We start from the raw sequence: 16927 nt of genomic DNA, 5'->3' as shown, positions 1-16927 counted from the left end.
GTGGGCACTGGCTCACATGGGCACTGACTCACTATGTGGGCACTCGTGGGCACTCAGCTCACCACTTGGACACTCAACTCACTGTGTAGGACCCACATGGGCACTTGGCTCGCAGCATGGGCACATGGCTCGCCATGCAGGCACTGAGCTTGCCACGTGGGCATTAGCTTACCACACAGGCATGCTTTCTTTTTTTCATCAGGAGGACCCAGGTTTGAACCTTGGTCCTCCCATATAGTAGGCAGAGGCCTTATCACTTGAGCCACATCTGCTTCCCTTGGATGAGTTTTGATAATAAAGACTTTGGAATAGTTCCTGTTTTCAGCCATTAGCACTTAGAGTTAACTATAGAAATAGCTAAGGCTACTTTTCAGAGAAGGCTACTCTACCCTTCAGAGAGCTCATGAAGATAGTATTTGCTTCTTCAAATACAAAAACGTTCACATTAAGCCTACACTGTATCATGAGCACTGTGGCGTAGTTGGTACCTGGTGTTGATCTCTTCATTGTGACCGTGACTTCCAGCGATGACCTGACTCGGTCCACAGCCGTGCTTTCCAGTTATGAGAACGTCGGGGGCCAGTGTGGAAGCACTCAGGGTCAGGAGCCCAGTTTGTGGCATTGGCCCTTCTGCCTGGGAGCCACCTGCCTGTTGCCTCTTTCCTTCCTTATTTGTGTTTCTTCTGGAGATTATGCATGAGCAGGAAGAGGAGGTGAAAGGCAAATCAGTCATTTTTACTATGTGTTAAGAGGTGGTTTCCTTTAAACAGTAGGCTCCTGATGTCTGAGGCTCAGGTTCTGAAATCCTGAGATGAAATTATTTGGAGATGGGGCTGTAAGAGAAGGAGGTCGAGTGCTGGGGCCACCTAGCCCCTGGTTTACCCACAGCCTGCCTCTAAGACCTCCAGTGATAATTTACTATTTACCCATTTTATTTTATTTTATTTTATTTTATTTTTTATTTTTAATTTTCTTTTTTTTTAATTGATTTTGTAAAAATATTACATTAAAAAAAAAATAAATGAGGACCCCTTCAACCCCACCACCCCCACCCTACCACTCCCCACCCCCCCAGCAACACTCATTCCCATCATCATGACAAATCCATTGCATTTGGTAAGTACATCTCTGGGCATCTCTGCACCTCATGGTCAATGGTTCACATCATGGCCCATACTCTCCCCCATTCCATCCAGTGGGCCCTGTGAGGATTTATAATGTCTGGTGATTGCCCCTGAAGCACCATCCAGGGCAGCTCCAAGTCCCTAAGACGCCTCCACATCTCGTCTCTTCCTGCCATTCCCCATACCCATTAGCCTCCATGTCCACTTTTCTCACTCCAATGCCACCTTTTCTCTGTGGACACTGGATTGGTTGTGTCCTTTGCACCTCTATGTCAAGAGAGGCTCAGATTCCTCATGGATACTGGATGCAATTCTCTCGCTTTCAGTTGTAGGCACTCTAGGCTCCGTGGTGTGGTGGTTGTCCTCCTTCAACTCCATCTTAGCTGAGTGAGGTGAGTCCAATAAATCAGGTTGTAGGTGCTGGAGTCTGTTGCGGCTCAGGGCCTGGCTATCACATTGTCAGTCCAAAGATTCAGATCCCCTAAATATATCTTAAACCCTGACACCAACTACAACTCCAGCACAGTAGCATGAAAGTCTTAAGAAGAGAGATCCCATCTGAGTCCAGATTCATCACACATAAACACCAGCTCCAAAGAAGGGCCATCTGACATGGCAGTTAACCCCATCTGCCATGACCATAGCACCCATGGGCCTCTTTAGCCCTCAAAGGAACCAATATCTGGGGGTTGTATCTACTTTATCTGTCTCTTAGACTCTGCTCAGTTGTGCATAAGGGCAATCCTTCTGACAGCCTCCAGACTCTTTTTTAGAGACTCGTAGCCATATAAACTGATTTCTCCTTTCCATTTCCCCCTTAGATTAGGTCAAACAGCATTTTAAAGTCATGTTATTTTATGTAGACAGGGATATTCTGCTGATCTGCATTGAACCTTCCATTCAAGGTCATTCTCCAGTTGCATCATCAGTAGTTGATAGTGATCCCTCGGTGCCGGGGAGGCTCATCCCCGGGTGTCATGTCCCACGCTGGGGGGAAGGCATTGCATTTACATGCTGAGTTTGGCTTCGAGACTGGCCACATTTGAGTAACATGAAGGCTGACAGGAGGAAATTCCCAGGCACAATGCTGCTCTAGGCCTTGTTCTTATTTCAGGCATATCAGCTCACAAGCATAGTCATTAGCGTCAGGGGCTCACTGTTGGACCCTCTTTCCTTCCCGGTCCTTTCCGCTGCACCTGGGAGACTGTCGCTGCTCCCCTAGGGACCACGACAGAGCACCACCGGCCAGGAACCCAGTACCCCCCCAGCTGTAGTTTTTAATTGTTGCCACTATGAGTATATCCAAACATTACCATGTACCCTGGACATATGTCCTGTATAGCTCCCTGTCAGCCATATATCACCTGTCAATAGTATCCTATATCAGTATTCCTCTGTTGCCATTGTTGAACCACTCTGTGATCCAGAACTTCCTGAAAATTGAAGCCCAATATAATGTCAGGATCCCTTACTAGCAAAATGGCATATAGCGATGGGTTTAAAGGTTAGATATAGAATACGTGTTGACTTGGAAAAAAATCTACATCCTATCTTTTTCTTTTTTTTTTTTCCCCTAATTATTGAACTTCTCTTAACAAGAGCCCTAGACCACAGCAATTCATATATATAATATACAGCACTCCCACACATCCACCACAAAACCTTTTCCCTTCCACAGTGATACTCTTACACCCTATTCACATCATATTTACTTAAAGTGATGTACAGAGTCTGAGACAATAGCTTTCAAACAAGGTGACATCTGTGCTTACATTGTAGTGCTTACTTTAGGATACACAGTTTTCTAATTTTTTAGTTATCCTATGTTTTACATTATGGTTTACATTATCAGTCTGTTGTCTCCTATATGTTATGGTATAATATTACATGTTTTATATCCATCCTTGTGTACTCTCGCGAAACTCCTCTCTTACCCCCCATTTACCTTGGTTCCATACATTTAACATCCATTTTCCCATCCACCTTGGTGCCCACAGTGACAGCCAACCTCCGTTTTATTTACCCATTTTAGGAGGTACTGGGGATTGAACCCAGGAGCTCGTACATGGGAAGCAGGCCCTCAACACTGAGCTGCCTTCTCTCCCCAAGTTAATTTTCTTTTTAAGGAGGTACTGTGGACCTCATACGTGGGAAGCAGGTGCTCAACCACTGAGCTATATCCAATTCCCCCCCCCCTTTATTTTTTAATGATTTCAGTTGTGAAATGTGCATACTATCTGTCTCGGAGGGTTGTGGATAATAGTAATACTATTTATAAAATACCTGTTCACAAAATACCCATTACAGTGCCTGGAACTTAGTAGGCAGTTACTCAATAAATGGTAATGCAGAGGGAAAAGAAGACAGGAGAACCTTGGTCAGGAATGTTGCATTAAATCATGGTGTCTGCAAAGGGAAAAGTAATCTCTGGAAGAGACAAACGGGGCAGTGGCCAGCAGGCAGGTGGCTCCCAGGAAGGGAGGAGAAGCAGAGGCAATGCCACCAACTGGGCCCCTGACCCCAATCACTAAACAGAGTTAGACTTGGTTTGTGTGCACACGCATGGGAGGATGTGTAAAAAGACTATGTGTAAAATAAGGACCGAGGTGAGAATCAGCCAAGACAGCTGGTGATGGGAGGGTCTGGTGCAAGGTTAAGGATAAAAACCCTGAAGTCAGGCAGTGGGATTAGAGGGAGCCCTTAGTTAAAACCCACCAGAGGGCACTTGGGTGGAGCCAAAGGGGAGTCCACAGTAACTGCTTGACAAATCCATAATGTGCAGACTCTGTGAAACTGGCTAGTAACGTAGGGAATCAGTAGATGGACCTGGAACCTGGCAGAGAGTCCATGTGGACATCAGTAACCCCAAGATGGCTGCTGGAAGACCCAGGATTCTGCCATCCAGAACAAGACTTCCTCTGAAAGCCAGGAAAAGCCCTGGATGTTCCCCAAGGAATTTTATCATTGGGCTCTCATGGATGATTGATGGTGGGGGAGTAATCAGTCAAAACAGCAAACAGCTGGAACTCCTCCCCTGCCATTAGCAAAGGGGTGGAATAATTAGCAGTTCAAAAACAGGTGCAAGGCCTGAATTCCCGCTCTCTCGCCTTTGGACCCTGTTCTTGCCCTCTGCATGGTGCTCTCGCCGGTTTTCCTCTGCCATGATGGCCATGCAAGTAAACCTGGGCATTTATAATCTATAATGGGGAATTGAGTCTGTAAATCAGCCCGCTTTATCACTTTTCAGCCCCTTCCTCTCTATCTAGAACCCATGATCTGCTATTTTCTCCCATTTCTCTTCCCTCTCTACCTTAATAAATTACTGGTCTACCTCACCCAATGTGCTCTTGAAATTCGTTTCTGCAGCAGAGTGAAGAACCTAGACAAAATCCGGTAACGTTTGGAGTGAAATAAAAAGCTGGAATAATCTGTTTAATACAGTTTGTTATAAGCCAGTTAGCCAAGTGTTGATACCGTGGCCAGCTAGGATGGTAGAAATATTACCCTGTTATTTAGAAAACAGACATTTTAATTGCTTTGTTCAAAAAGGGTCATGCTGGTCCTTGTTCCTGTTAAATAACTCCCACGTAAATTATTTAAGGGTCTTTTTAAAAAAATCAGTTTTATCGAAACGTATTCATAAACCATACAGTCCATCTAAAGTGTACAATGACTATCATTTGGTATATCACAAAGTGGTGCATTCATCGCTTCAGTATTAGAGCATTTTCGTTAACTCTACAAAAAAGAAGAAAAAACCAGCAAAATAAAAAAAATCTCTACCCATTAGTAGCCACCTCTCAATCTCTCCTCCTTCCATACATAACTGCTAATCTAGTTCCATCTCTCTCATTTATTTGTATTTACATTTTGTATAGATGGAGTCAAACAGTATGTAGTACTTTTTGTCTAGTTTCTTTCACTTAGCCTACTTTCTTATCTTTGATGGAAGGTTACTAATATATAAATTTTACTGTCCATAGTTTGCTTTGGTTGTAATTTTGCTTGAATGTCACCCTGATATTAACATCTTGTGAGTAACATAGATTTGTTCTATTTCAGAGGAAAGCGCTCCTATGTACGCACTAACCATACTCTTTTTTCACAAGAAGGTTCACTTGGCTACCCAGGTCCATATTTCTTTTTTGGCTTTCCCTCTGGTGACAACAGCCTGAGACTCCCTTTCAACCACTGCATACCCAGGTATTAGTCCTGCTAATTATAAACACTGATGTGCTGTCACCATTTATTTAAGGGTCTTTTTCTCTATTAGAACTATTAAAACATGTCAAGCAATATTGATACTGTTTTTAAACAAGCCTGTGGGAGGAGCACTCACTCTTGTGTTCACTACAAGAGTCATGAGTAACCAAGTTGACAATTGTAAACCATTATCATGAAAACCAGAGCTACGGTAGGAGCAAGTATATGCTTTCAAAGTGTCCCTGACTTTGACAATCCAAATGTCAAGACCAAGTGTTCAACCCGGGTTGTACGCTGCCCAGGCCCAACACTCAGAAGTTCTGATTCAGTTGGTGGGCCAGGCGATCTGGAATTTTTGACGAGTTCCCCCCCAGGTGATTCAAGTGTGTAGGCCGTGCCCGTGGGTTTGGATAGAGATACCTCTGCAAAACTGGAAGGTTAGAATTGGTCGGGAACATAGAGATAGCTGAAGGCACTTTAGCTCAGCAGGGTAAAAACTGGATTGGGGGAAATGGACTTGTCCCAGTGGTTAGGGCGTCCGTCTACCACATGGGAGGTCCGCGGTTCAAACCCCGGGCCTCCTTGAGCCATGTGCAGTTGGCCCATGCACAGTGCTGATGCGCGCAAGGAGTGCCCTGCCACGCAGGGGTGTCCCCCGCATAGGGGAGCCCCACGCGCAAGGAGTGCGCCCCATAAGGAGAGCCGCCCAGCGCGAAAGAAAGTGCAGCCTGTCCAGGAATGGCGCCGCCCACACTTCCCGTGCCGCTGACGACAACAGAAGCGGACAAAGAAACAAGACGCAGCAAATAGACACAGAGAACAGACAACCGGGGGAGGGGGGGAAATTAAATAAATAAATCTTTAAAAAAACCAAAAAAACCGGATTGGACGTCCTCCAAGTCCCTGTCTGGGATCTAGCTTTGAAGGCAACAGTCTTTGTTGAAGACGTGAAAACAGGATTTAGAAATCTGTATCAAGGTTCTTTGGTTTTATGCAAAATGGTCTCTGACTCAGAGTCCCACAGATTCACATCTGAAGTGGAGGAATAAGATCCCCCATTTGGACAGAAACGTAATGTGTGGCTGAGATTTGATTTCGGTTTCTGCCCTCCTTTGGGCATCTTGACTATATTCGCCTCAGGTGGATCATTCCTGTCAGCTCACAGCTCTGTGGTAATATCCCCTTTTAATGACAAACAGTCTGACCCCCTCCTGCTCCTCCAGCTAGGATGCGTTTCTTTGGTCCCCTTTATAGCAAAAACCACACCCAAGAGTTCTCTGCTCTATTTTCTATTGTGGGTTTCTCATTTTTGAAAATTATATTGTGACTCTGATTCAAAACAGATTAACGTTCCATTCTTTATACACTTTAAGGAGTCGAAAAAGGCCTCAGGAGCCTCCAGTAGCAGGAGTGAGGAGTTTCCCCCCCGTGCTTGGCCCTCAGCGCGCTTGGCGCCATGCGCCCGCTGCTTGCCTTGCTCTCCCGCTCCCTTGCAGCCTGACTGTCATCATCTGTTTGGGGACTGTGGGGACTCTACTCATAATGCCCTTTGTCCTTGTCAACAGTGGCCACCACAGAAGCCTGGGACCTCCAGGCCCCCTCTCACCTGGACTCATTCCCACCTGTGCCTGTCGGCTCCAGTTACCTCTGGTTGCACACCGAAACCACACCAAAACTCAGGGCCTTAAACCAGCCTCCACCATTTATTTTGCTCCTCACTCTGAAATCGGGACTGGCAGCAGCAACTTGCTACCATTCCACTCGGTGTCAGTGGGCGGCCTTGAGGGCGGCTGGACCGTCCACCTCCAGGCTGGTTCCCTCGGCTGCCTGGCAAGTCGGTGCTCAGTTTCTCTCCACATGAGCTCTCCACAAGGCAGCTTGCGTTTCCTCCCAGCAGAATAGCTGGCCTCCAAAAATGAGCATTTATGCTAGCTTGCTCTTGCTCTATTACCACAAATATAATGGCTTCCAAAACCACGTTTATTATCTTACTGGTTCTGTAGGTCTGAAGTCTGGAGTCATGTCAGCAGGATTCTGTTACTTTCTGGAGGTCCGTGGGGAACCCCCTTTTTGCTTGTTCAAGTTGTTGGCGATTTCAGGGGGTTTTAGGGCCAAGGTCCCTGTCTCCCTGCTGGCTGCCAGCCGAGGGCCACTCCTCGCTTCCAGAGGCCGCCTGCACTCCTTGCCTTCTAGCCCCCTTCCTCCATCTTCAAAGCTAGCAATGGCGAGTTGAATCCTCCCGCGCCCTCTGTTTTCACATCTCTGGTGCATTCTACCTTCCATTCCCCTTTGAAGGCCCATTTGACTAGATTGGGCCCACCCACATAATCTAAAACCAGCTCCCTATTTTCAGATCCCCAATCTCATCTGCAGCCATGTAACCTGACAGTCACGGGTTGCAGGGGTTAGGGTGTGGACATTGCGGGGGGGGGGGGGGGGCATGATTTTCCCTACCACATATTCCAAGAGGCAGGAAACGGAAGCTACCAGTTTCTTAAGGCCTGGGCTCTGAAACTGTCACTTCCATCATGTGCTATTGGCCAAGGTGTTGCAGATCCCAGATTCAAGGGGGAAGGCATAGACTCCCACCCCTCTAAAAGAGGACTGTCAAAGAACTTGTGGCCACAAATTATTTATATTCCTCCCTGATGCAAAAGTCACATCTCCCCTTGTCCCCCCTCCCCACCTCTGGCCTCCAGTGTCATGCCATTACAGAAACTGGTTTAGGCCCCAGGTCCGAGACAGCATCTAAATAAGTGCAGATGAGGTTCTGCAGGTGCAAAGCCTCTTGACCTGGGCACGTGGCAAAGGACAGCATGTTGGATGTGCTGCTGTTAGGCCTCAAATCAAGGCCTTTATGGATAACCAGAGACGGCATGAAGAAAATTTCAACACGAGAGTCAGGCAAACTCACATTTATTACGTCTGCAGAGGTGAGGAGCCAAGGCCAGTCCAAAGTGACTCAGACCTGACTCCCCGTGCTGCAGTTTCACTCTTGCTTAAATATCAAAGTTACAACTTGGCATTTGCTTTGATTATACATTAGTTTTTATACATATGGATGAACACACATAGCTGGTTATATAATTGTATGACTAGCATGTTCAGGAAATCACGCTTGCACATACATTGCATGATCAAGAAAGGGGCGGACAACTCCATCCCTGGGTGGGAATTTTACTATGTTAATTAAGCAAGTTGAAGTGAGGACAGCAAGGGGCTGCTTCTGCGCAGGTCCGGCTAACTGGTTGAAGCTGGTTTTCATACTTCATTGCTTCAACAGGATATTCTTGACCACCCAAAAGCGGATTTTGGCCCAAGGAGAGGGTTGCATTTCATTACCTTCTGATTTACATACAATTCTTTTCTTTGTATCCTAGCAACAGGGAGAGAAACAAGTTACTTTCAGGTATTCGGTCATCCTACATCCATCACTGCTGGAATGAATGAAGGAATCCATCCCAACACTGAACACAAGGCATGGCCCCCAGGCTGACTCCTTCCTGGTCCTGGCTTCCCCCACCCCTCCCACAGCCAGGACCCATTATGTAAATCGCAGGCCCCAAGGCAGAGTGGAAACGTGGGGATCCCCTGCGAAGGAATTAGGCCTTTCCAGTAGGACAGCAGAGCGTTAAACCAAGGAAGGCCAGGGGCTTGTCGTCTGGACGCAGGACCCAGTGCGACTGCCCATGAGGCTGGCCGTGCCTTCTCCAAGATTCTCGGTCCCTGGCGACCTCTCCCAACTCCGCAGCCCTGCAGGGTACCAGCCCCTCTCTGAGCCGTGCCCTGTCTCCTGGCACCTCCCTCCACAACCACCGGGGCTGCAGAGCAGGGTGGGCCCGGGGGCGCCCTCCTTCCCCAGCCACCCCAATGCAGCCCCGCTGGGTCCACAAGCAGCTTCTCATTTACTTTGGAGGAGGAAGGGCGAGGGTGACCTCTCTTCTCGGGCAGTGGCTCATGTCTTACTGCGCATCTGGGCATCTCCCAGTAGACACAGGCTCACCAGACAGACAACTCAGAGACAGACAAAAGGACAACCCGCTGCTCCCTCTCCGCAGATCCTGGCACAGGCGCTCCTCTCCCCACCCAGACAAAGACAGACGACTGTGACCTGCCCAGAGAAGAATCCCACAGAAACGGAGCTCGGGACAGGCTCACCCAGGCCTCGGAGGACACCCGCGCGCACGCACCAGGGGACGGGCAGCCCCGAGCTGCGCACGACCCCGCAGACCCCCGACGCCCCCTTAGTCCGCCGGGTTTCCGCCCTCCAGGGCTTCAGGGGAGGCCCGACAGGGGCGAGGGCGGCGGGGAGCGGGCGGGTCCCCGCACATGGACGCGGGGAGTCGGGGCGGGGCAGAGGCCCGGGGAGGGGGGTGGTGGTGGTGGCAGGCTGGCCCTGGTGCCAGCTCAGTCGGGCGCGATCGGGAGCCGCAGGCGGCCAGAGTGCCTGGTGGGAGGGCCGAGGGCAGGGGGCGTCGGGGCGCGCCGAGGAGCCGGGGCAGCTGGGCGGGGGCCTTGGCAGAGAGCAAAGGCGCTGCACGGGGGAGAGCAGGGGTCCGAGGGTGTGTGTGTGCTGCAGTAGGGGCGGGCTGACAGGGGACGTCCGGGCAAGGGCAGGAGCCAGGGCAGCGGGCGCGTCCCGGACCGCGGTCACCCCCGGGGACAGGGCTCGGAGGCGGGCTCCTGAAGATGCTGGAAGGCCCGGGAGCGCCAGCCCCCGCCCGGGCGGCGGCGAGTGCCCCGGAGCCCGCGGCGCGCCGGCCGGCTGCCCGCCGAGGCGGCGTCGTGTGCGCCAGCGTCCCGCAGAAGCTGGCCGAGGCGCTGAGCAGCCAGTACGGGCTGAACGTGTTCGTGGCGGGGCTGCTGTTCCTGCTGGCCTGGGCCGTGCACGCCTCGCGCGTGGGCAAGAGCGACCTGCTCTGCTTCCTCACGGCGCTCATGCTGCTGCAGCTGCTCTGGATGCTGTGGTACGTGGGCCGCAGCTACGCGCACCGCCGCCTCATCCGCCTCAAGGACACGCACGCCGGCGCGCGCTGGCTTCGCGGTGAGTCCCGGCCCCGGCGCGGCGGGCGACTGCGCCGCCCGCCCGCCACCTGCAGCCCCGCGGCCACTCTGCGCCCGTTACTCCTTTGACTTTTTTTTTGCTGCCCCTGTCTTCTTGTACGTTTTTTGCCTGGCTTTCCTCTCCTGCCCTTCTTTCCTTCTTTTTCTCTACGACGTTTTTGGCAAGCTCCTGCCTGCAGCTGCACTCACAACTCTTCAACTCTTGCCCAGGTTCGAACCATGCAACGGCTCACTAGCCTGATGAAGGGCACACACCCTAGTCTGGCATTCAAAGCCTCTTAAGAACCGACCCCTGCCCCCGGCCCTCTTTGGTTTTTACCCCTTTTGTACCCTTTTCGTGCTCCATTCATTCCCAAAGGCTAGCAGTTCCCATCACAGTCGTTCCCCCTTCCTTGCCTTTGTATGCTCTTCCTTCTCCTGGCATGTCCCTTCCACCATCCCACCTGTCCTGCTGTCCAGATGCCTCTTCAAGACCGGGCCCAGTCTCCATAGCACCGTCTCCCAGCCAAGCCTTTCCCACCATCCCCAGCTGCCCTGGACCTGACCACGCCCACCCTTCCCTCGCTGTCCCCGGTGGACACGGTCCTTGTTGTACCCCTCGCCGCTCTGGGGAGCTCTGTGATGCTGGGACCGTGCCTGGGGCCATGCCTCGTCTCTTGGTCTAGAGCCCCCTCAGGGCATGGCATTCAGTAGTTGCTAAGAAAACGCAGGTGGGGTGGATGAAGCAATGAATGAGTGAATGAATGTTGGAGCGGTGGGAAATGGATGCCATTTCGGGGAACTCAAAACACATTGGCTGAGACACTGTTCAGGCAGGAACCCTCCCCATCTCAAGGGCATCCTTGAAAGGGAGATGGACACCATGCTGGTCCAAGAGAGGAGGCGGTCGGCAGTCCAGCTGGGAGAAAGCAACCATCTGTAAAGTCTTCATGGAGGGGGGGGAGGCCAGTGCACATTTCCACTCAGAGTCTCTTGTTAGACCTGGATTCGAACCTGGGTGAGACTGGTGCTTTCACTCTCCTTGCAGGACCTCAGGTAAGTTGCTTCATCACCACCCCGGCCCTGCTCCAACATCTGTGGCATGGACGGCACCCAAGGGCTGCTGGCACAAGCTGCCTGCCCAGCACACGTTAGCTGTCCTTCCCACACTCCCTTCAAAGCTCTGGCCCAAATGCTACCCCCTCCCGTGCCTGCAGGAATTGCTCCTCACTCTCAGAAGCCACAGCTCTGGCTCAAGCTCTCTTTTCGGTCCTTGTCAATTTCTGCCTTGTATTATGACTATTTAGATATGAGCCTTATCATCTGAATGAGACTTTAGATTTCTTAGGCTCAGGAACTGGGTGTAGTTTATCTTACCTTTGGGAAAACTGGATGAGACTCCAGGGTGGGCCCAGATTCCAGTTCCAAAAATGGTTGTTTTAGGGAAGGTCCAGGCTTTGTGACTTCCTGTAAATGGCGGTGAATCCAGTGCCATAAAAACAAACAAACAAAAAAACAAAAGCAAACAAACAAAAAAGGGACATGAAACATTATATTGAGAATATTGACTTACACAGGCTACACACACAAACGCAGTCACACACACTCAGGTTTTTCCTATGCTTTGCTGCAATGGAAGGATCCTTTCTCTGTCTCTCCTTCCCTTCCTTCCTTCCTTCCCCCTTTCCCTCTGCCCTTCCTTCCTTCCTTCCTTCCTTCCTTCCTTCCTTCCTTCCTTCCTTCCTTCCTTCCTTCCTTCTCCCTTTCTTTCTTCCTTCCTTCCCCCTTCCTTCCTTTCCTTCTTCCTTCCTTCCTTCCCCTTTCTTCCTTCCTTCCTTTCCCCTTCCTTCATTTCCTTCTTCCTTCCTTCCTTCCTTCCTTCCTTCCTTCCTTCCTTCCTTCCTTCCTTCCTTCCTTCCTTCCTTCCTTCCTTCCTTCCTTTCTTCCCTTCCCTTCCTTCCTCCCACCCTCCCTCCTTCCCTCCCTCTTTCCCTTCCTTCCTCTTTTCCTCCATCCTCTCCTCTCCTCCCTCTCTCTCCCCTTCCACCTCTTTTCCATCTCCTCCCTCCTTCTTCCATACCTCCCTCTCTTCCTACTCTGTCACCTTGGGTGCATTTTAGAACAAGAGCAGTCAAAGCAGGGCTCTCTGAGAAAGTCACTTTTGAGCAGAGGTTTGAACACTGGAAAGAAGCCAGCCCCACAAAGATTTTGAGAAAGTGCAACCCAGACAGGAGGATCAGCTTGTGCAAAGGCCCTGAGGCAGGCCTGGGTTTGATATTGAAGGAATAAGAAGAAGGCGTGAGGCTGAAGGCCTGAGATTTAATAGGGGAAGGGGGGGGGGGTGGGCTTGGTGGGGGCAGATCACGAAGGGCTCCATCAGTCAGGGCTGCATTTTAAACACCTGTGGGTATTGGCTGGGGGGACTGGAGGCAGGGTGCTGCCTTAAGAGGTGGGTGCTTCCCCAGGGGAGAGATGATGTGGCTGGGACGGGGAGGTAGATGCCAGGAGAAGTGGATATCATTTTTTTTAATCAATCTATTTCATTGATTCATATTAATAAAACATAATATGTACAACCAATGGTATTTGGTATAATCACATAGTTTTGCAGTCATCACATCAATCATTATTAGAGCATTTTCACTGTTCCAATAATAATAAATAGACAAACAAAAACCTCATCACCTCTCAACCTCTCTAAGCTTCCCCTGCAGTACATGGCTGCTATTCTGTTTCTGTCTCTAGCTTATTTGTGTTTGTATTTTGTAAAAACAGTCTTATATGTGCAGTATCACCCATATTCGTGTTTTCCATGAGGTTTCACTGTGTTATACACAGTCACCTGCTACATTTTTGAGCTTTCCGGGAAGTGGCTACCTTTTGAAGGTAGAGCTGCCAGGGCTTGCTGATGGACTGATGGCCTGGACAGGGCCGGAGGGGACAGCCGTGCTCCAGGAGGACTCCATGGACCGAAGCGCTGGCAGCGCTGCTTCCCAAGATTGGGAAGATGGAAGGGAGGTGGGGGTGAGAGAACTGAGGACCCCCTTCTAGACATTACACTTGAGATGTCTATTAGACATCCGAGTTGAGATGGAAAGAAGGAGCCAGGAAAGAGAGTGTACACACAGGAGCTGTTCGAGGAACAGTGGCTGTTTGAATGCTCGGTAAATTGCCCCCATGTCACCCCCATCACCATGCCGGGGAGGCTTGTGTGTAATAGGGAAGGCACTGGCCCTGCAGGCTTGGCCGTGTCTTGACCCTGCTCTGTCACCTTCCGCTTTCCCCACCTGTGAAACAGGAATCCTGGCAACCTCTCAGGGAGGAGCTGGGAGAGGTCAAATGAAGTGGTTTGCAAAGCGGATGAGCTGCTGGCCCAGCAGAGAGCCTAGAGGCTCATCACCCGCGGGGAGGCGGGGAGGCCACGGTGCCAAGGGGAAGTGCCTTCAACCGAAGCAGGAACTGAGGCTTGTCCTGGGATCACCTGGAAAGACAGATGGGCCTTGGAAGCCAGCTCCACGCTGGCCCCGGCGAAAGAGTGACCTGATTAAAAAACTCCCTAGGGTTGATGGATTATTAATCAGTGCCTCTGTTTTCCTCTCTTCTGTCCCTTCTCAAACCTGGAAAAGTGTTATGAACACAAAACAATGGGCATGAGGGCGCTAAGAGTAACAGATCTGTTTATTGAGCGTGTTTCCAGTATCAGCCCTACTTTACATACTTTAAAAGACTTGTCCCCATTAATTGTTGCAGCAATTCTTTTTTTTTTAAATGTGAATGATCACCTCCAAGTTTATTTCTTTTGAGTGCAGATTTTTAAAAATTAATTTATTTTATTTATTTTTTATTTTTTAAAATTTATTTCTCTCCCCTTCCCTCCCCCCTACCCCAGTTGTCTGCTCTCTGTGTCTATTTTGCTGCGTCTTCTTTGTCCGCTTCTGTTGTTGTCAGCGGCACAGGAATCTGTGTCTCTTTTTGTTGCATCATCTTGTGTCTGCTCTCTGTGTGTGTGGCGCCATTCCTGGGCAGGCTGCACTTTCTTTTGCGCTGGGCGGCTCTCCTTACGGGTGCACTCCTTGCGCGTGGGGCTCCCCTACGCAGGGGACAACCCTGCGTGGCAGGGCACTGCTTGCGCGCATCAGCACTGCGCATGGGCCAGCTCCACACGGGTCAAGGAGGCCCGGGGTTTGAAGCGTGGACCTCCCATGTGGTAGACGGATGCCCTATCCACTGGGCCAAGTCCGCTTCCCTGATCCAGATTTTTTATCATACGTTTCTCTCTCCCCTTAAAATGAAGCACACCCATTTGTGTTACACATGGCCCAGATATTCAGCGTGCCAAGTGCATGCCCACCGTCCCTTGAAAGGAGCCGTCACAGGCAGCGTGTTCATTGTCCCGGGAGGAGCAGAGGGAACAGGGCACAGACCTGGGTTGCTTAGGTCAGCCCCGCCCAGCCCAGGGAGGTGGCAGTACCAGGGGTGGAGATACAGGCCGAAACCCATGGATCCCTTTTTGGGAAACAGAGTGTCCCCCAGTGGAAACGTGATGATTGCTGGGAGGGAGGGGTCCCAGCATATGTGTAGTGTATGCGGGGCGGGGGTCTGGGCGTGGTGGGGCCTGGCAGCAGAAAGCGGAGTAGAGGAGAGAGCAGGGAGCAGGGCTGTCCCTGCGCGCAGCAGCGCCCAGTCTGCCTGTGAGCACAGTGAGCGAGCCAGGCGAGCAGGCGCCTGCCCTCCGCGGTGGGTGCCCCAGAGCAGGGAGCGGTCCGGAGGGACGCCAGTGACCCCCGCTGACGTCGGGCAGGTGCAGCCCTCAGTCCCGCTTCACCTGAGTCCTCTCCCTGGAATGATTACTCACCTGAATTTTACAGCCTCGCCATTGTGCGGACATCACATTTCCCCGATGCCCCTGGTTTCCTTGGTTCTGATGTGGCAAGTCCATGTCACTGTCACAGCAATTCTTTTTTAAAAATTTTAAACGGTTTTATTGAGTTTTCATCTCCCATACAAGGCACCCATTGAAAGGTACACACCCATGATTTTTAGTGTTTTCGGAGTTGGGCAGCCATCACCAAGGTCAGTTTTAGGACACTTGCATCACTTCGGAATGAAACCCCCATTCTTCAGCCAGCCCCCGGCTCTGCTGCACCTCCCTCAGACCCTGACAACCAGTCATCTGCTTTCTGTCTATACACTGGTCTAGGACATTTCATCTAAATGGGATCAGACAATATGCAGCCTTTTGTGATTGGCTTCTTTCACTTCAGTGTCACGGCAGTTTATTTTCTTTATTCTTTAAGAAGCTTTAGATTACTTAAGTGTTATATTGAAAATATAGGGGATTCCCATTACCCCACTCCCTCCCCGTCTCACACTTTCCCCCATTTACAACACATTTCACTAGTGTGGTGCATTTGTTACAATTGATGAACACATATTGAAACATTGCTACTAACCATGGTCTACAGTTTACATTTTTTTTCTTAAAGATTTATTTGTATTTATTTCTCTCCCCTTCCCCTCACCCCAGTTGTCTGCTCTCTGTATCCATTCGCTGTGTGTTCTTCTGTGTCTGCTTGCATTCTTGTCAGCAGCGCCAGGAATCTCTGTCTCTTTTTGTTGTGTTGTCTTGCTGTATCAGCTCTCCATGTGTGTGGCACCAGTCCTGGGCAGGCTGTGGTTTTTTCACACAGGGCGGCTCTCCTTACAAGGTGCTCTCCTTGTGCGTGGGGCTCCCCTATGTGGGCGACACCCCTGTGCAGCAGGGTACTCCTTGCGCTCATCAGCACTGCGCATGGGCCAGCTCATCACACAGGTCAGGAGACCCTGGGTTTGAACCCTGGACCTCCCATATGGTAGGTGGATGCTCCATCAGTTGAGCCAAATCCTCTTCCCTATATTACGCCATTTTTAAAAACATTTTTAGTTTGAAATAATTTCAAACTTACAGGACAGTTGCAAAAAAAAAAAAAAAAATACAAACGCCATATATACCTCCATCCAGATACCAAAATCACCAAATTTTAACATTTTGTCACATTGGTAGATCATTCCATCTATCATTGTATCTATCTATCTATCTGTCTGTCTGTCTGTCTGTCTCTATTATCTATCTATCTCTACCTATTATTTATTATATCTATCATCTATCTATTTTCTAAACATTTGAGGGTGGGTTGTATACATCATACTCCTTGAACACTTAATACTGCCATGCACGTCTCCTAAGAACAAGGATGTTCACTTACGTAACCACCACAAGTACGGTTGTCAAGTTTAAGAGCGTTAACATTGGTATGCGCTACTCCGGTTTTTCATATGTCCCAATATTCCTCTGTGTGTAGACACCAAGTTCTGCTTATTCATTTATCAACTGATGGACCTTTAGGTTGCCGCCACACTCTCACCACTGTGAACAATGCTGCTAAGAATATCGGTTCACAAATAATCCCTCCAAGACCCTGCTTTCAATTCTTTCAGGTATATACCTAAAAGCGGGTTTGCTGAGTCATATGGTAGTTTTATTTCCAACTTCCCGAGAAACTGCCAAACTTTCTCAC

The 16927-nt window shown here is 49.9% G+C and overlaps 1 protein-coding gene across 1 annotated transcript in view; it reads left to right on the top strand.

The window, feature by feature from the left end:
* Window positions 1-9896: 9896 nt before the first annotated feature.
* OTOP1 (otopetrin 1) overlaps window positions 9897-16927 on the top strand; it is a 46527-nt gene continuing 39496 nt past the window's right edge. The window contains exon 1 of the mRNA XM_004449271.3: window positions 9897-10371. Coding sequence (XP_004449328.2) covers window positions 10017-10371 — 355 coding nt within the window. The 5' untranslated portion in view covers window positions 9897-10016. The remainder of the gene's footprint in view (window positions 10372-16927) is intronic.

Source organism: Dasypus novemcinctus, chromosome 1 (genome assembly GCF_030445035.2).
Source record: "Dasypus novemcinctus isolate mDasNov1 chromosome 1, mDasNov1.1.hap2, whole genome shotgun sequence".
NCBI classification, from domain to species: Eukaryota; Metazoa; Chordata; class Mammalia; order Cingulata; family Dasypodidae; genus Dasypus; species Dasypus novemcinctus.
This window is presented reverse-complemented; position numbering and strand designations above follow the sequence as displayed.